This window comes from Etheostoma spectabile, chromosome 1, assembly GCF_008692095.1.
Source record: "Etheostoma spectabile isolate EspeVRDwgs_2016 chromosome 1, UIUC_Espe_1.0, whole genome shotgun sequence".
Lineage (NCBI taxonomy): Eukaryota > Metazoa > Chordata > Actinopteri > Perciformes > Percidae > Etheostoma > Etheostoma spectabile.
Genome location: NC_045733.1, coordinates 24,280,717 through 24,297,621, shown reverse-complemented (window position 1 = coordinate 24,297,621; position 16,905 = coordinate 24,280,717). Strand labels below are relative to the sequence as shown.

The window sequence follows — 16,905 nt, the reverse complement described above, 5'->3', positions numbered from 1 at the left end:
CACACGCACACACGCACACACACACACACACATGCACACGCACACGCCTATGGGTTTCAAGTATTTGTAAATTGGTAATCAAAGCATTATGGGAGGAATTTACATCCTTACTTTGTAAACAATCTGCATTGAGCAGATCCTGGCACTTCTCGTGGCATTTAACGCCACACTCTGAGCAGCGCATGCCCTGACGGGCGATGCCCCACAGCAGCCCCTCACACTCATGGCAGTAGGTGGGTGCAGTTGCCGTCCACACCTCAAAGTTATGGGGTGTTGTGGATGAAATCGGGTAGATCAAGGCTTGGAGAGTCTTCTTGAAGACATGTAGTTTCTGAAAAAGTAAAATATGAGGATGCAAGAAACAGAAGAGACATGGCTGTCACATGGCACCATGAGCTAGAGAAAATAGCAACGTCATAAGTTAATTATAACAAGTTTGTACTTAAATTGCTTTTTGTTCAACACAGTACATCTTGAGATCAGTACTAAAAAAAGAGGATTACTTTTGCACCTGCTGAGGGACCACAATAGCCTGAGATGACCACACAAAGTTTTAGACAAAATTTAGAAGTTTCACGAAACAGCTTCAGCGGCCTTAATTGAAATTCATCATTCAAATTACAATACACATCTGCATTAAACTAATATTGGCAATTATATACATTGGCTCAACTGCAGCTATGATGCATCAGTACTGATGCATTCTTCAACTTCATTTGTTAGAGAAAGTGATCTACCTGATGACATGATTCCAAGAGATAACATGTAGGAGGCTTTGTTGATCCTTTTCTGATGACCTTATCATCAATGGAGAGGTCAGCCATATGAGAGTAAGTCTTATATCTCATTAAGCTCAGATTAACAGCATCCTTAGCCCACAGGCTTTGTTCACAATGAGTGGTTTACTGACTAAAGCTCCCACAGACCAAATACTAAAGTCTACTAGATGCCTGTCCAGTCTGATTGCTGTATAACAGAAGCCTCTTCAAATTGAATGCTTTATTTACTGCAGCAGCCCTGCCATCCACAAGGACTGAAAAACGGGCCGGGACTTGCCAATTCTTGAAGGCAGAATCAATGGATGCTGTAAATAAGGTTTTTAAAAGTGAGCATTATCCAGATTGAGACACAGAGAGAGAGAGAGAGAGAGAGAGAGAGAGAGGGAGAGAGAGAGAGAGAAAGAGAGAGCAAGCAAGAGAGAAAGTGACAGAGGATAGAGAAGAAGATGTATGGTGGTTAAATAAATCTCCGAGAGGTACTTGCTCTCCACTTCTACCGTGCTCCCCTCCTCACCCCTTCTCCTGCACCCTTCCATCTGCTGCCAGCCCCCTGTGTGTTGACAATGTGCTTTAACACCTGAACAACAGTTCTGCACTTTACCACAAAGGCTGCAGTGCTCACTCGAATACACTTAAGGACACACACACACACACACACACACACACACACACATACACAGATGATTAAATGACACCAGATGACAGGACAACAAGGCCATCTAACATTGTAAACCCTTGTTGATGCAACGAAGAGGCAGCTAAACCCCGGAGGACCTTTAATGAAACACAGACAGAGACAGAGACTTTTCTTTTAATCTGAGAACGATGACATGAAACAGTTGTCTGTAATGTGATGCCCACAACTTACACATAACCTAGACCAAATCATGTATCACTTAAGTTCTGCTTTTCTGTCACCATTACAGAAGGTGTATTTTACTATTTATCTATTTTTTTAACAAAGTCTATTTTCGACTGTTTCAATTCCCCTCCCTCTCAGTCCTGACCCTACATGTCACACTATGCAGCAGATGTGGGAAGAGTGCTGCTTGTGTGAGTCTCATGTGTTACATGGGAGGTAACGCTGGTGATTGTGTGTAAGACACTGCTAGAATTGATTGACAGCCGCAGCCTTTGCCTGAGAGCAACATGACAGAGAAGAATCTAATCTCTCCTTCTCCTTTCACTCGTTCTTTCCAATTTCACCACCTATTGTCCTTGTCAACCACTCCATTGACACTCCCATCCTCCCCATTCTGTTCCAGCCTTCTATACCATACCTATCTCAACCTAACAAAATTTAGACATTTGTAAATCTAATATATAATATGTGTAAATATTAAATCAATCTAATGTGCTTTTCTGTCTGGTAAGAGTGAAATATCCATCCAAAGGTACTTTGGTGGAAATCAGAGTCAAGCGCTTAAAAATCAATGTAGTTTATTTTGCTGCTAACAACCTGATTGATGATATCTGAACTGACTTAATGCTACGCATCACATCTTATTTCTAGATACTCCTTGAACCATGTCAGATTGTGGCTACCTTCTTCCTTTGTACAACTGAGTCCCTGCCTTTCGCTCAGCAGATCAACACAGTCCCCAGTTTGTGTTGACAGTCACTGTTAAAAGGCTCTGGTGCATAGATCACATGCAGCTCAGAACATTGAGCAAAAACACATAAGCCTGCCCACAAATAATGTTCCTTTCTGCTCTAAAAAGCAGATACATGGGAAACATGATGCAGAAAGAGAAACCTCTATACGTCATCAGTGACAGTAAGATATTTTAATCAAATTCAAATAAATCCTGTTGACAGAAGGAAAAAAATGGAAGAGGTGGGGCAGAGATGAGAGAAAAACGTGATGGGCGCATACTAGATAGGTTCAAACGTCTATCCCAGGAGTAGGGGGCGGATTGTTCAACGTGGCTGCCTAATGCGTGACAAATCAGGGCCAGGGGGTCATGAGGACAAGTCACTCTTAGCTCTGATCTTGTCTCATTCTCTTCTCATGTTACTCCTTTTCTCACCCTTCATTTCCTCTTTCTTTCTCCTCCCTTCCCCTACAGTAACTCCTCTACGCAGCATATGGCCATTGACTGAGTACTCTCGCAGTCCTCACAGGAAAGCACTCTCCTGGACTTAATGCAGCAGATAAAACTCTGACATCTGCTTGTCCTACTTAGCAAGACCGCACAATCTGCAGATTTGCTCGGAACTCAGCTCTCCTCGCCCACCAATTGTTAAACTCTACACACTTTTACACCGAATCACAATATTGGACATCTATCACTGAAGTTCAAGTCCTTACTTACCACTGTGGTGCAATCACCCAGTTTGCCAAAGAATCATCTCCCTTGCAACACCAATTAGCACAGTACATCAATCACGTCATTTCTCCCTCATCAGGGACATGAGTTGTTCATCCCTAAAGCCCCTTTCATGAAACCCATAGCTATTAGTAAGCAATCAAGACCGTGTCACTGTAGGGTAACTGAGCACGTGGACCATGAGGACCAAGTCAAGCGTGTGAAATACATAAGGGATGCAAACATTGTACACAAATCAGTGTGCACAAATTTAGGGCCATGTCCCGTGTTTGAAAAGAGAAAATATTTGCGTATAATGTATAGAGCACATTTCAATCCAGTAAACTAGTAGGCTTAGACAGCCCGGTGCTGCACATCAGTGGATATGAAATTGTCTGCTTGCTCTCTTGCCGAGAAAATGGTTTCTCCTGCTGTTTGCCTCCTATAATGCCGTCTTCCCTCTGGGAAGGAAGAATTGTAATCAATTAATGCAGAGAGAGCTTTGGAGGTCAATACAAAAGTGTCTCACACCATCAATGGAGACATTCTACTTGTTCTCCATAGCTCTGTCTATTATTAATCATAGGGCATTGTCTAAATGAAATGATGGGGCTATCTCTTAATTTCTGAACTCAGCCAAATGATCTGACAGAAGGAACACAGCAGAAAAAGTAAGTAGCTAGCCACAGAGACTGTTTTAATAAACTGAAGTATGTATTATAGACAGAGACAGGCAGACAGACAGATGATGGCATGCTGTATATACTGTACATCTTAAGAAAAAAAAAACAGTAACTAATTCCATCCATCTCATTTTCATTTTGGGACCCAGTGTTCCTGGCAATGTTATCCTTGAAGTACAACGGCTGCAGCAAACAGCATGGCTATAAAAGGTTTGACACAGTTCCAGCACCCTCCTCTCAAAACATCACCCTGAAAATAATAATAAAATGGATCCAGCATTCCATGCCCCTGCAGAAGCAACCATTACCCACCAGGGCTATGTTCACCCATGGCGTCTTTTTTTACAAGAAAAAGTTCATTAGGGCGCTTTTGTAGTGTAAAAACAAGAGGGTAGCATTTTTTATTCCAAAAAGCAGCTGAGAGCGTCTTTTGTTGCTATAACAATGAGTACGCCCTGACTGCAGTACGCAGATCGGGGAGTGGCTTAACGTGGGTGGAGCTAAATGTTTGACTCTGCATGCTTGCCCAATAGCAAACGGAAGAGGAAGAATGTGTGTCTGAGGGAAACACACAGGACTTTCACCCCAGAGACCGGAGATAATTTCCTCAGGTGTCGTTTTGCTTTTTTCCGTCATTGTTTTCCTTAACCCAACCGTCCGCTGTTGTCTCGCGTCCCCCAGAGACCGGGGGTCGTTTCCCGCGAGTCACGTTTGCTTTCACCGTTCTTCTTTTGCTAACCCAATCCCATTCTTCTTTTCCTTTTTTATAATTCAAATAATATTTATTATAATTTATATACAGTACATATCTATATATAATATTATATTGAGAATGTGCTGCCTGATCTCCGCCACCAGATGGCGCATTTATATATATATATATATATATATATATATATATATATATATATATATATATATATATATATATATATATATATATATATATATATATATATATATATATATATATATATATATCCGCCCACATTTAGCCCAAGTCCCTTCTTCGTACTGCAGTCAAGTGCAATTAATAACAACAGCTACTGCTACAGTATAGCTAGAATGATATTTGGAGCGGTGATAAAATTAAATAAAGTGGTGGTGCGAGCTAGGGAAAGAACAAAGAGAGAGATCGAGAGAGAGCGAGAAAGAGCGATAGAGAGCGAGAGAGAGCGAGAGCGAGAGAATGGCGTTGCTTACCCATACCCATACCGTATAACTTGCTATGCTTGGACTCTCAATTTTTTTTTTTGCTGTTATGAAAACAACAGGTCTGGCTACTCGGCTTGTCATTAGTTGGCAGTCAAAAAAACACTCAGGACCAACACTCCATACGATTATGCTGGCAACTTGAAAAAAGACGCAAAGTGTGAACATACCCATGAACATAACTCCACAATAAAACGGACAATGACTTTAAATGCAGGCATTGCTGGCATGTTAGTACTTACCAGGTCCTCATTATTCAGGGTGGACCGGTTCACCAGAGCGAACGAGATGCCTGCCTTTCGAGCAGTGAGGGTCTGAGAGAAGAAGAGGATAAGAGATGATAAAGGGATAAATCTACCCATCCATTTTACCTATCTGCAGTTTTATCTACTGTATCTCAATGGATTTACACACACAACATGTAGAACACACATCTAGAGTTAAACAGCTTGTGAAGGGCTGGTAGTATTTTGTGAAAGGAACAAAATGGGTTACATATATAATATCATTTAGGCGAAATTAGGTAAATAATGGTAAATCAAAAAATATTTTTATGTTTCTGTAATGGATGTCTACACTCAGAAATCATCTTTTGCTCTTGTGCACAACTGCAGACAGAAAGTAAGCTTACCAAAGCCTGTGAGATCCAAGAGGCCATGAATAGAGAATGAAAGAAATAAAAAAATTGAATTAGACAATAAGTGGGAGAATGAATGCTGAAAGGACAAACAGCAAAAGGATTGTATTTATTATCCATACTGAGCTTAAAGGTGTCTCAACTGCCATGCAGGACTGCTGGTTAAGGCACAGAGCTTTAGAAAAATTCAACTATTCATCAAGAGAGATTTACAGCCGTTGCATGATTCTTTATCCACTCATGCACTGGAAGTGACTAAACTGCAGTCATGCTTGGCATATATATTCAGTTCTCTGTTGGATGAAGCTTTGATCATATTTTCTGCTGTCTGCTCTGCACATTAGTTTGACACAAACAGAGAAACACAAGACACACACACACACACTCACGTATGGGTGAAGCCAGCTGTACTGCACAACACAGACTCACACACACACACACACACACACACACACACAAACACACAAACTTAAAAAACACAGACATCTGCTCAGACGTTCACAAACTTACTCAAACATTAAAACGTACAACAGGTAACACAGACACACACAGACATACATGTAAATTAGCTGTTTTATTGATATTCACTGAGTTTGAGTGACCAGAGATTGATAAACAGTTATCCCAAACTGGAGAAAGTTACGGGGAATGCAGATATGGACAGCTGACAATATTGGATCACTCTTTACCACGACCCTCTTGTCTGTACAGCCCAGCTATGGTAAAGATCCATGGAAGCCATGGCAAATGTAGGAGAACGTGACCTCTACATGAACTGAGTGTTGATGTAAGTTTATCAACATGCACCAGCACTGCTGAGGTTGCTACGGGCAATACAATATGACCCTGTGTCCAGATGTTATCTATTCAGCGACAATATGGCATTCAATGCTTTGTGAATCAATTTCCCACGCTCTTTTTCTGTTTGTTTATGTTTTTGCATCCCGCCATGATATGGGGGAACCCTGCTGTCCGTTCCAATCAAACGCTGTTGCTGCCCGGAAGCAATCACACAGCAAATGGGGGACATTGACAAAGGATAGGCATGAAAAGGGACCAATCAGTTTGCTGACTGCTGACTTCATCCCACGTGTAAAAGGCTTGCTCAGCGTCACTTTTACATGATTTAAAAGCCTCACACAGTTAAATCAGAAGTCAATGAAGTCTTTTGGATATATTTTTGGGTTGAGTTGTCAACATTTCAAGTTAAATGCAATTTTTCGACATCTGCTGAGTAATGAAAAAAAGAAAGAAAAATGGCCAAGCATCGGCGAGGCTGAAATCTGACAACTCACTGAAAAATATCACCCATAGCTGTTATGGGTCTATGTAGGAATGGCAAATATACACGCAAAATCCCCCAAAAAAATAAATTAAAAAACGACAACCCATACTTACCAAGACATTGTTGGTTATTAATTTCATGAGAGATATGGACAAATACAGCATCAACTCATGTTTGTCACTGTGATATAAACATTCATCAGCATCTATTTGTATGACATTAAGCTGTAATATTTCACAAGAATGTTTGATTATTATTACAGGTTGTTTTAATCAACTTAATTTAAGAATTCTGATCTTTTTTTTTTCATCCTTTTGACTTAAATACATGAAGACGAGAAACAAACACAAGACAGACGCACACTGTGCAGCACAGGACAAACAGTTATAAACAGACATGAATATTATTGGCATCACCACCGCATGCTGTCTCTCAGAAGGACTAACCATGTGGCACAGTGCTAAAGTGGACTGCACTGTAACAGGCCCCTCTGTGGGATACGTTATGACACATTATGTTGCAATACAAATGGGGGAGCATCACTGTGATGCAGTGTCTTAAACACCCTCTCTACGCTAATTAATCAAGCCATAGAGTTATGGCCAAGGTTACATTTAACATTCCCACAATGCAGCACTCCACACTAAATAGCCTGAGTTTTAAATGTTTTTTTATCACCAATCAACTCCTTACGTAATCTTTTTTAATCTTTTTCTTTCATTTTTTAAACTACTGTACATATGAGGTCTACATATGTAAGAAATGTTTGTGTTTGTGTGCGTGTGTGTTTTTGTGTGTGGGAGAGTATGTTTTAATAACCATTATTGTTGCAGAGACCTCAGCTAAAAGCAAACCAAGGCCAATATTAGTCCTAGGCTAGTCCATAGGGTATTATGATAAGAAACAAACACTGTCACTCTTAAGCTATATAACGTTTTATCAAGTTCCCGGTAAAGTTATTATTGTCTTCAGCAAGGGTCCATACTCACACAGAGCAGGATTCCACCAGTGTGGTATAATTTGGGGTCACTCAGATAGATTTGACATGAATCACACATAACGTTGTTGAGGCAGATGACTCACCAGGTCTCGGACAAGAGGCACTGTCCTCTTGCGGCGTAAATCTGGCATGCTGTCAATACCATAAAGAATACTGCCAGCCCTGGAGAAGCAGACAGATTTAAAGTGTATTAATATCATAATAATGCCATGCTGGGGGAGACATTACTACGGTGAAAGGGGGGCCTTGATTTACACAGCCAGAAAACACATGGATCATGACTCCAACCTGACCTGTCTCACCCCTTTCCTCTTCACTTTGCATTGTGCTGAGAAACACTCAAGCTCCATGTAATCCCTGGCACCCTCTTCTGTTCTTGTAGACTCTGTTTTGTCCATCTAATTCGTTCATCTATTTCAGCAGTGATGACTGATGCATAGTATGCCTATTACTGGATTTATATTACATTTTATGAAAACTTAAGATGAATTTAATTCAACTGTCTCCATGTCTTCAACACTTCAGCTCCAATTCTCTTGCTCTCTCCATTCTCCAACTCTCTTGTGCAGACTTCACGGCTCCCTCACTGCCTTCCCACCGGTCTTGCTCCTTTCCCATGAGGCTCTCAGTGGCATCACCTCAACTGTCACTCAAAGCCTCTCTAATGACCTCAACATGACATCAAGGCCCCAATGCCTCCATAAATATAAAGCTCCTCAAGCTTTTCTGTCAGCCCTCTCAGCGACATCAGTGTATGACCCTAAAGATACACAACGTGACGAGCTGCGCCGACCCTTGCCTCACCCTAGGGCCCCTGATTCGCTGCATATTTACTGTATGCCCAATGCATACTGCAGATGGCTGAGATAGTCATGGCATGAGCTGGGGTAATGGAGGTTAAATATGATTATTAGCCATTTCCACTCTTGACATCACATGACAAAACTTAGCTCTTTCACTAAGTCAATCGCTGTTTTTCACATTTCTGAATAAAGGATCAATCAAGCATGTGAAATGAATGTTCCTGTACAGATGTTGTGAAGGCATCACTCATCTTGTATATTCATCTTGTCCCTGTGTTTTGTCACAAAACAGAGAGCATGATACCTTAACATAGGCTGTATGCCAAAGAATCAGCACCTCTGCAACATTTCTGCTACGTGTCTCAGTGTGGGGGTACAAAACAGCACAGCAGCTAAGATTTATGTTATTGTGAACTGATCGGATCAGGAAGTGAGCCACCACTCACCCTCCAGACTGCAAGCCGAGCACTTTGGGGTCCAAAAGACTGTGAGGCTGCAGAATGAAGAAACACACAATGTAAAACAAGAAACCCAAAGTAAGTGCACACAACTAAACATAAAGTAAACAGCAGCAACATTAAAACAAAAGAAATCTACAGTACATTCGGAGGTCAATTCAGGATAAGACAAATGATAGGAGATTAGGAGTATAGCACAGGGAGAAGGGAGGGATGCACCACAGGCAGAAGACCAAATTATTCCACATCAATGTAATTTGTGGGCTCAAGACTTAGAGTTTTGCCGCTCTTGGTGCTTCAGGCCAGATTTGCCTATTGCGTAACACTCCCTTTTCACTGACCAAAATGTCCAGTTTGAAACACAAATCATTTTATGTAAAGGAATAAAAGGATAACCAGCACAAAGTGACAACACAATGGCTCAAAGGCACATGCTGATTTCTCTTTCACACCTAACAGATATCACTGCAAGATATCATTCCATAAACATAAACACACACACACACACTCACACACACAGGTACATGTATTATTTCAAATCCAATTCTAGGGAGACGCAAAATCTACACAGCATCACACCACATACCATGAAAAACAAAAGACAAATGTACAAACATATACATAAACACATGCAAATGCTAGGAAATCACAAGTGTTGACGTGGCTGATGATAAACAATGACTTAAAACCTGTGTATCCAAAGCACTGCTGTCTGAAAAGAGAACATGACAGAAGGGCGGAGAGTTAGGAAAAAGCAGTTCACTGGAAAACACACGCACTTAGTTAGGACACTAATCTACTATTACCGCCTATGACATAATTCTGTTTTGCCAAAAAAATTATGCATGCAACTCAGAGAGAATGGCTATGAACAGAGGAATACCATATAAAGTAGAACCAGTAGAAAAAAGCTTAAAAGAAAGCTCTCAGCCAAAGGTTGAAATGTTAATATAATTGATTTTGAATAAATAATATTTTTTAAAAACAATGTGGCACATATTACAAAATTATACCTTTTATTTTATGTAACAGTCATACATGTAGCTATGGAGACATGGGAAATTAAGTAACCATACGCAGTTGATATCATATTGCCATTTCAGAGACAAACTGTGGGAGGGCAAGCCCTTTAAATAGGAGGATCATTACTGTGGTATTGATCCATGGGTGATAAATGGCAGCATAATCATAATCTAATGTGCTACAAACAGAAAACAGCTGTTCACCAAAAGATCATATTGCTGCACTGATTAGAAACAACACGACACACTGTTGTTGACATGCAGTTGCTGCATCACTGATAGAGTGTGAGGCAATGTAAATTAGCTTCTGTCTTTAATTGTGCCAGTTTCTACTTAGTTTTTTTTAGTTGAAAGTTGACACCTCTTAAAAAATAAATCACACCATGACAATATGAATTGATAACTATTAAAATAGCAATTACTCTGGACCTGTGCATTTATTGAGAACACAATATATGGCAACTGGTGGATGCTATTACCCAGAGTCATTTATAGTATGATAAGATAATGTATATCTTTTTATGATAATTTAAAAACATTAAAAATGCATTCAACTCAACATGAAAACTTTAAAACGTTAGAATGTTAAAAATATGTGGAGAGACTGCATTTTGGTACAACTAAGACAATATATTGTTACTGACTGAAGTGACATCAAAAGCTGCACACATGCAGAGAGAGTACTCAAAGAGGCACTAAGCTTAACGTGGGTACCATGGACAGCGATCAGCTAAGCTACTTTCAGCATGGCTATACAAGATAGAGCCATCTCCTCTACCAGCAAGTCGGCACCTGCACTAGATAAAGCCAGACCACAAAGATAGGCTATATGCTGCTGATATAAACCTCATTTCACAGGTGCCTTAAATCTGTGGAAAAAAAATTTAACTGATTGGTAGGAAAAAGTCCGCCTGTGTGTACTAAGGGCAAAGTATTGTGCAGTCCACAGTAACAGTAAATCCTGAATTTCATTGTTGACACACACAGAGTCACATCATACATAGATCATGGTTTGCCAGAGCAGAAATGCCTGCACATGGCTGAACCAGGACTTGGATGTTTTAGCACAACAACAGCACAATAACAAAGTATGTCATGATTACAGTTCAACATTTTATTAGGGCATGAGGCTATTTCCAAGGAGCTCATGAAAAACAAGAGGAAATCAAGATAATGAAGAGGAGCAGGAACTGTGACAGCAACTCAAAACCTCTACCAATACTTTATAGTTAAAGCCTCAAGTATGAACTCACAGGAGTGTATCGGGCATGAACAAATCCCTAAAAGTATGGCACATGATTGTCCGCTGTGCTGCCAAAAGCTACAGCCCAAAGTCTTTCACCAGTTTTGTGGCAGTGAGTAGTTTTACATGAGGCACTTAATAGCTATTAGGATAGCATCTGTGGCCATATTCATACTGTTGTTTTTAACTTTGAGTACACAAACACAGCAGACTGAAGTGCAGATCAGTCCATTAAAATTGAAAAAATTGCACACCTGTTTGGCAATATATGATAAATTATTTTGGCTATCTTGGCTTAATCAGTGTCACATCACCTTGACCTTAAAACACTGTATATTGGAGAAGAGTTGGGTTTTGTAATCGCAGCATTTGCGGTTAGAAAATCTCATTTTAACATTTTGCGATTTAATTGCAAATGAAATTAATTGATCAGCCTTAGTTTTTATACATTAATAACATCTATTCTATAGCTTTATTTAATCTGTAGTGCTAGCAGAAGTTTAGTTCATCATGCACAGACCAGCAGAGAGTAAGTTTACAAGTAGAGTCACTGACTCTTGTGGCAGGAAAGTTGAGAGTAATGTCCAAGCTGACATTACCACCAGTTTGTGGTCTGGCTCATTGGATCACAGTACCAGCGAGATCCTAGCAAGCGCATAGGCTGCAGACTTTACAGTGAACACATCCTGATAAAAATAAAAAGCTCTCTACAGCATAACAGGCTGCTGGTGTCAACTTTTACTAGTGCCTTAATATCGGATGTTAGGCTAAACATGATATGCCAAACTTTTCTAAAGACATACAGTGTGATGAAGTGTTTCAATTATTGCAAGCAATAACCTTACAGTGATAGCAAACTATCAATGAACATAAAACCACATTCAGGCAAAGGTTGAGACGGTAAAGTTTAAATAACAAACAAGAATCAATACTAGACTAGACTTTTATCATACAGTAGCCTATTTATGACCAGTTTTCTTAGCATTCCCTAATACTAGCCTACCTAGTGCAATGGGGTGTAGTGCAAAATGGAACACAACAGCAAAAAAAGCCGTTTTAGTTTTCTAAATTTGACATAGGCCTACTGTATTTCTGGGCTGGTGTGTCCCGTTGGGCACATTTAGTATAAATACAGTATTAATTTCTAACGTTACTTCACTGAAAATAAATTCTGACATTGTGAAATGTCATAGCAGAAAGAGCACGAGTACCGTTAGCTAATTAATAAATTATGAATTAAGCTAGTTCACCCTGGAACGAAGCCATAACCTAATTAATGTGATAAGTTAACGTTACACGTGTGATTTTCTTTTCAAGCTAGCTACCTAACGTTAACAATACTGTTATAAAAGGTATATTGCTCAACAGTATTAACGTTACAGTACCGTTACATCACTACTCCGCCCAGCTTCACGAATTCATCAGCCACTGGACCCACACTTCTTGGCATATTCTTTATCAACAGTTAGCTTAGCTAGCTTGGTTAGCTCCGTTGACAGCACGCACATTGCCCGAAGCTGTGGAAGTTATCACACTCCAACTCTACACAAAATCCTAGTCTCACATTACCAGATTTATATCTAGCTACAGCGCTGCAAAGAAGCCTAAACCTGGTATGAAGACGCAACATGTAAAAAACGCAACTTTTGAGTTACCGGAAGGTGTATTCCTCTTCTCAGATGCTAACTTTGGGTTACTAAACGTAACCCCGGTTATTTGATAACAGGTGTTCCACTTTGGGAATCGCCTTGGCATGACCAACTTTAGAAACTCCAATGACACTAGTCTGTCCCGTAGGCTGACTCCACCACCTTAGGCACAAAGGCAGGGTTGGGCCTTTAACTGACTTTAGAGAGCCCTGGGGCAAACTGCATACAGGTAAGCTGAAAAAAACAGGCCTATAAGTCAGTTACATGCTTTGCAGGGCTTAAAGCCAGGAGCAAAACTGTTTAAAGAGAGACAAACTTTATCCCTACTGCCTCCATAGGCTCAAATGGGTGATGAGGGAGGACTTTCAACACAACTGACAAATCCCATAGAGAAACCAAGAGCCTGGAAACTAGGAAGCAGCGTCCATTCATAAAACTACAAACTAAGGGATGTTGCCCCGCTAGCTTATCCCCAAAACCCACATGACAAGCTGAGACAGCAACTAAGTAGGCCTACACCTTAATTGTCGAGACAGCCTTCCCTTTATCTATCAGGTACTGCAGGAAACACAGCGTTCACCACAGTAGGGGAGAGCCGGGACAGTTGAAACACTTTTTAATTAAACGTAATTAACAAAGCGGTCGTATCGTACTGAAAGCTGATATTTTGTCACTAGCAACCTACACGTGTCATCTGTCAAATACAGTTGTATTTTTAGCTTTGGACAAAACCGTTCAGGAGTTATTACAGCGAAAGTGGGACGTGCGTAATGTTTCATCTGTCCCTCCTGGACGGGACGAATGAAACAGCACGCGGGGACGAATGAAACATCCAGTTTGAGCCATATAAACTACCAACAACTTTAATATTTTACTGTATATCATGGATGGTACTTCCAAGAGGTGTTATTATGATTGTGCTATTTTTATAGCTAGAACAGTAAGTTTTTCTATTTATATCATGTTTCTATTGTAGAAAATGTCATTTCACTAGGTTTTTACATGGGTTATACCACTGGACATCCAAAAAACGCCCCCCAACCCGTCAGTCTCCATAGGATAACATGGGAAAACTCGACCCCCCCCTACCTGGTGGGCTCAAATATATTTTCATCATTCTAAAACTGCTTTTCCATGTCTCACCTCCATAAATAAGTGTATGAACACAGATATTTGTGCATTTACTTAAAATCCATGGAGTACCAGCCAGGTCGGGGACGGTTGAAACAGCTGTTTCAACTGTCCCGACATAGATATGACATTATCGCCTGTTTTGCTTCTCATGTAAACGAGCCTGAAATATGAAAGTCTGGGATTGTGGAGATCACTAACTGGTCTACCGAATAAGCATGCAGTCAAACCTTTAAATGAAAAACACTCGTTAATAATCGAAAAAATGTGACCGCTAATGAAGTTTACTTTTGACCATCAAAACGCGTTTATCGGCTGTAACTCCGTGATGAAAGAAAATAACAGGAAGATATTTGGCTGATAGGAGGAGGTTAACATGCTCTATGTTCAGACCTGAGGAAGTCTGTCTATCATCATTACACTCAGAGAAAACTGGAATGTTTCATCCGTCCCGCGTTTCAATCATCCCGGCTCTCCCCTACACTGAAAAGGGATGGTAGATCTCCCTGCCCGCTTGGGAGAGAAGGACTCTGCATATAGGGAGAGGCCAGGAGCTTTATTATCTCTGCTACTCAATGCTTGGATTATCACCGTGGCGCTATCAGGATTAGCAACAGGTTCTGACCTTTCACCCTCGCTAGTGTGGGAGAGATCCAACTGTAGTGGGGAGATGCATAGAGTAGCACGTTTGGGCTAGAGCATCCACACCCAGTGGTGCATTTACGTTTGATAGAAAGACGAACACTGGACACTGCGTGTTTTCCTGCGAGGCCTACGGCTGCCTGACCGTATCTCTGCCAGATCTTAACTACCACCTGTCGGTGGAGACTCCACTCACCGTACAGAGGATTCCCCCATGACTGGAGATCTGCACCTCTGTTTAGAACACCTGGCCCGTGTGTTGCTCGAAGAAACAGCAGTCTCCTGTTGCTCCACAAAAATCACTGTGCGAGCTAACTTGTGCAACTGCAGTGAGAAAGTGGCGCCCTGCCGGTTGATGTACGCAACAACAGTGGAAATGTTTGTTTTCATTCAAACATGACGACCTTGGAGAAAGTGCAGAAAATGTTTCAGAGCCTGAAAGTACTTGGTGACACTGTAAATATGGTAAAAGTACTTGATGAAACAGGGAAACGTTCTGCTCCTGCCTCTCCTCCTCTTGGATAAGGAGGGAAAGAAACTGAGGGGGGCTGGAGAACTGTGAAACACCAGATCCCCTAAACCACAAACTTCAGGCTCTGTTCTACCTCTCCAACTTTCCTCCTCTTTGTAGAAGCGGTGGAGGAGTGTTTCCCCCACACTCAGCTTGAAATTGTCTGACCAAGACTGCTGGCTAGTCTGTTGACCAGCAGCTTTCCTCTCTGACCTTGCAGCCCCGTGTTTTAACTTCGCTGCGAAAACAGGAGGATCTCAGCCTGGTATGCAGCCAGCAGTGTCATTGTATTTAGAGAGCACACTGACTGTGCTGCATATCTGTACATCCTCTGAAACATGGAGGCGGTGAGGCACTCCATCTTGTTGTGGAGCCAATGAAGGCTCGGCCAGGTTTGGCCAGCCCAAGTGCCCCCATCCCGTGGATCTCAAGCTTAGAGTAACCATTGGTTGGGAACTTACTTTTATAAGGGCTGGACCAGTACCTGCTCATTTCCTTTATGAATTTAGGCACTGTCGGCAGAAGCTGTTTTGCTGGTGTCTGTCTGGTGGAAGGCTCTTGCCGTCAGGGGTCTTGGGCTGTTGGCCATTGTATCCCCAATTTGGCAGCCGCACATTTACAGACTAGGAGGCCTGGACTGTTGAACAGGGAACGTGGAGTTCTCCTCGTCCTCCATTCTGTCCATGTCAAGGAGGTCAGAGATGGCATTGCCCTCTGCGTCCTCACAGCCCGGTTCCACTTCGAGGAGGTCCTGAAAAGGGGGCATGTCCGGGGTCTCCTCGTCCATCATGTCCGCCCAGCTAGGTGTAGCTTGCGGCTGATAGGTACTGGTTGTGACTTTCAAGGTGGTTTCCGACAGACATGGGTCATCACTGTTGGCCACCGCCACTCTCAGTTGCCTTTCCAGTATCTTTCTGGCATTGACCCAGTCAGCCAACACTGCATAAGCGTCTTTAGCGACCATGCAAGCTATGCACATTGGGTAAGGGTCCCTGCCCGAGATGAACGCCCCACATGACGCAGTGCACAGGTGGGATACAGCCTCACTAACCTTTGGTTCCGACCCTTTGGCGGGGGACGCTGTTGAGGCATGGTGACTTAAAAGGAAGAACAACGGCATAAATATACAATCTTAGCAGGCGTGTCGTGACATGTTAGCCTGTCAGCAAGACCAGCATGGGTTTAGCCCGAGCTAATGTAAACCGTGTACCAAAAGAGTCAGCCCGTTGTTTCACGTTAGCTCACTCCAGGTACCCGGTCCAGCTAACAAACAAATGCTAACCAAACCCAGGAGGCTCGTCATAATGCGTTAGCCAGAGGGTAAAAGAGTTACACAGCCAAGCAACCAATAAACAAATACCAACTAGCCGGCAGAAGAGCAATCGCCTTGACGCGGATAATGCTTTCAAACTGTGTAACCACAAGGTAAAAAACTTAAAGTACTTACAAAGCAAATTCAGACTGGGTCGGGAAGCTGCGTTCAGCCACGTAGTCCTTGACGGTCCGTCTGTGAATTGTTTAGCAGATAACCAACCAAGCTA

At 41.7% G+C, this 16,905-nt stretch overlaps 1 protein-coding gene across 6 annotated transcripts in view; it reads right to left on the bottom strand.

The window, feature by feature from the left end:
- unc13c (unc-13 homolog C (C. elegans)) overlaps positions 1–16,905 on the bottom strand; it is a 103,523-nt gene that overhangs the window by 73,645 nt on the left and 12,973 nt on the right. For 3 of the 6 annotated variants that reach the window (XM_032507195.1, XM_032507029.1, XM_032507140.1), the window contains exons 3-8: positions 9,856–9,878; positions 9,155–9,201; positions 7,989–8,067; positions 5,615–5,620; positions 5,226–5,297; positions 112–331 (exon numbers count right to left, since the gene is read on the bottom strand). In XM_032507195.1, the coding sequence (XP_032363086.1) occupies positions 112–331; positions 5,226–5,297; positions 5,615–5,620; positions 7,989–8,067; positions 9,155–9,201; positions 9,856–9,878 (447 nt within the window). The remainder of the gene's footprint in view (positions 1–111; positions 332–5,225; positions 5,298–5,614; positions 5,621–7,988; positions 8,068–9,154; positions 9,202–9,855; positions 9,879–16,905) is intronic. The other 3 variants (XM_032507062.1, XM_032507162.1, XM_032507095.1) reach the window with 2 other exon arrangements.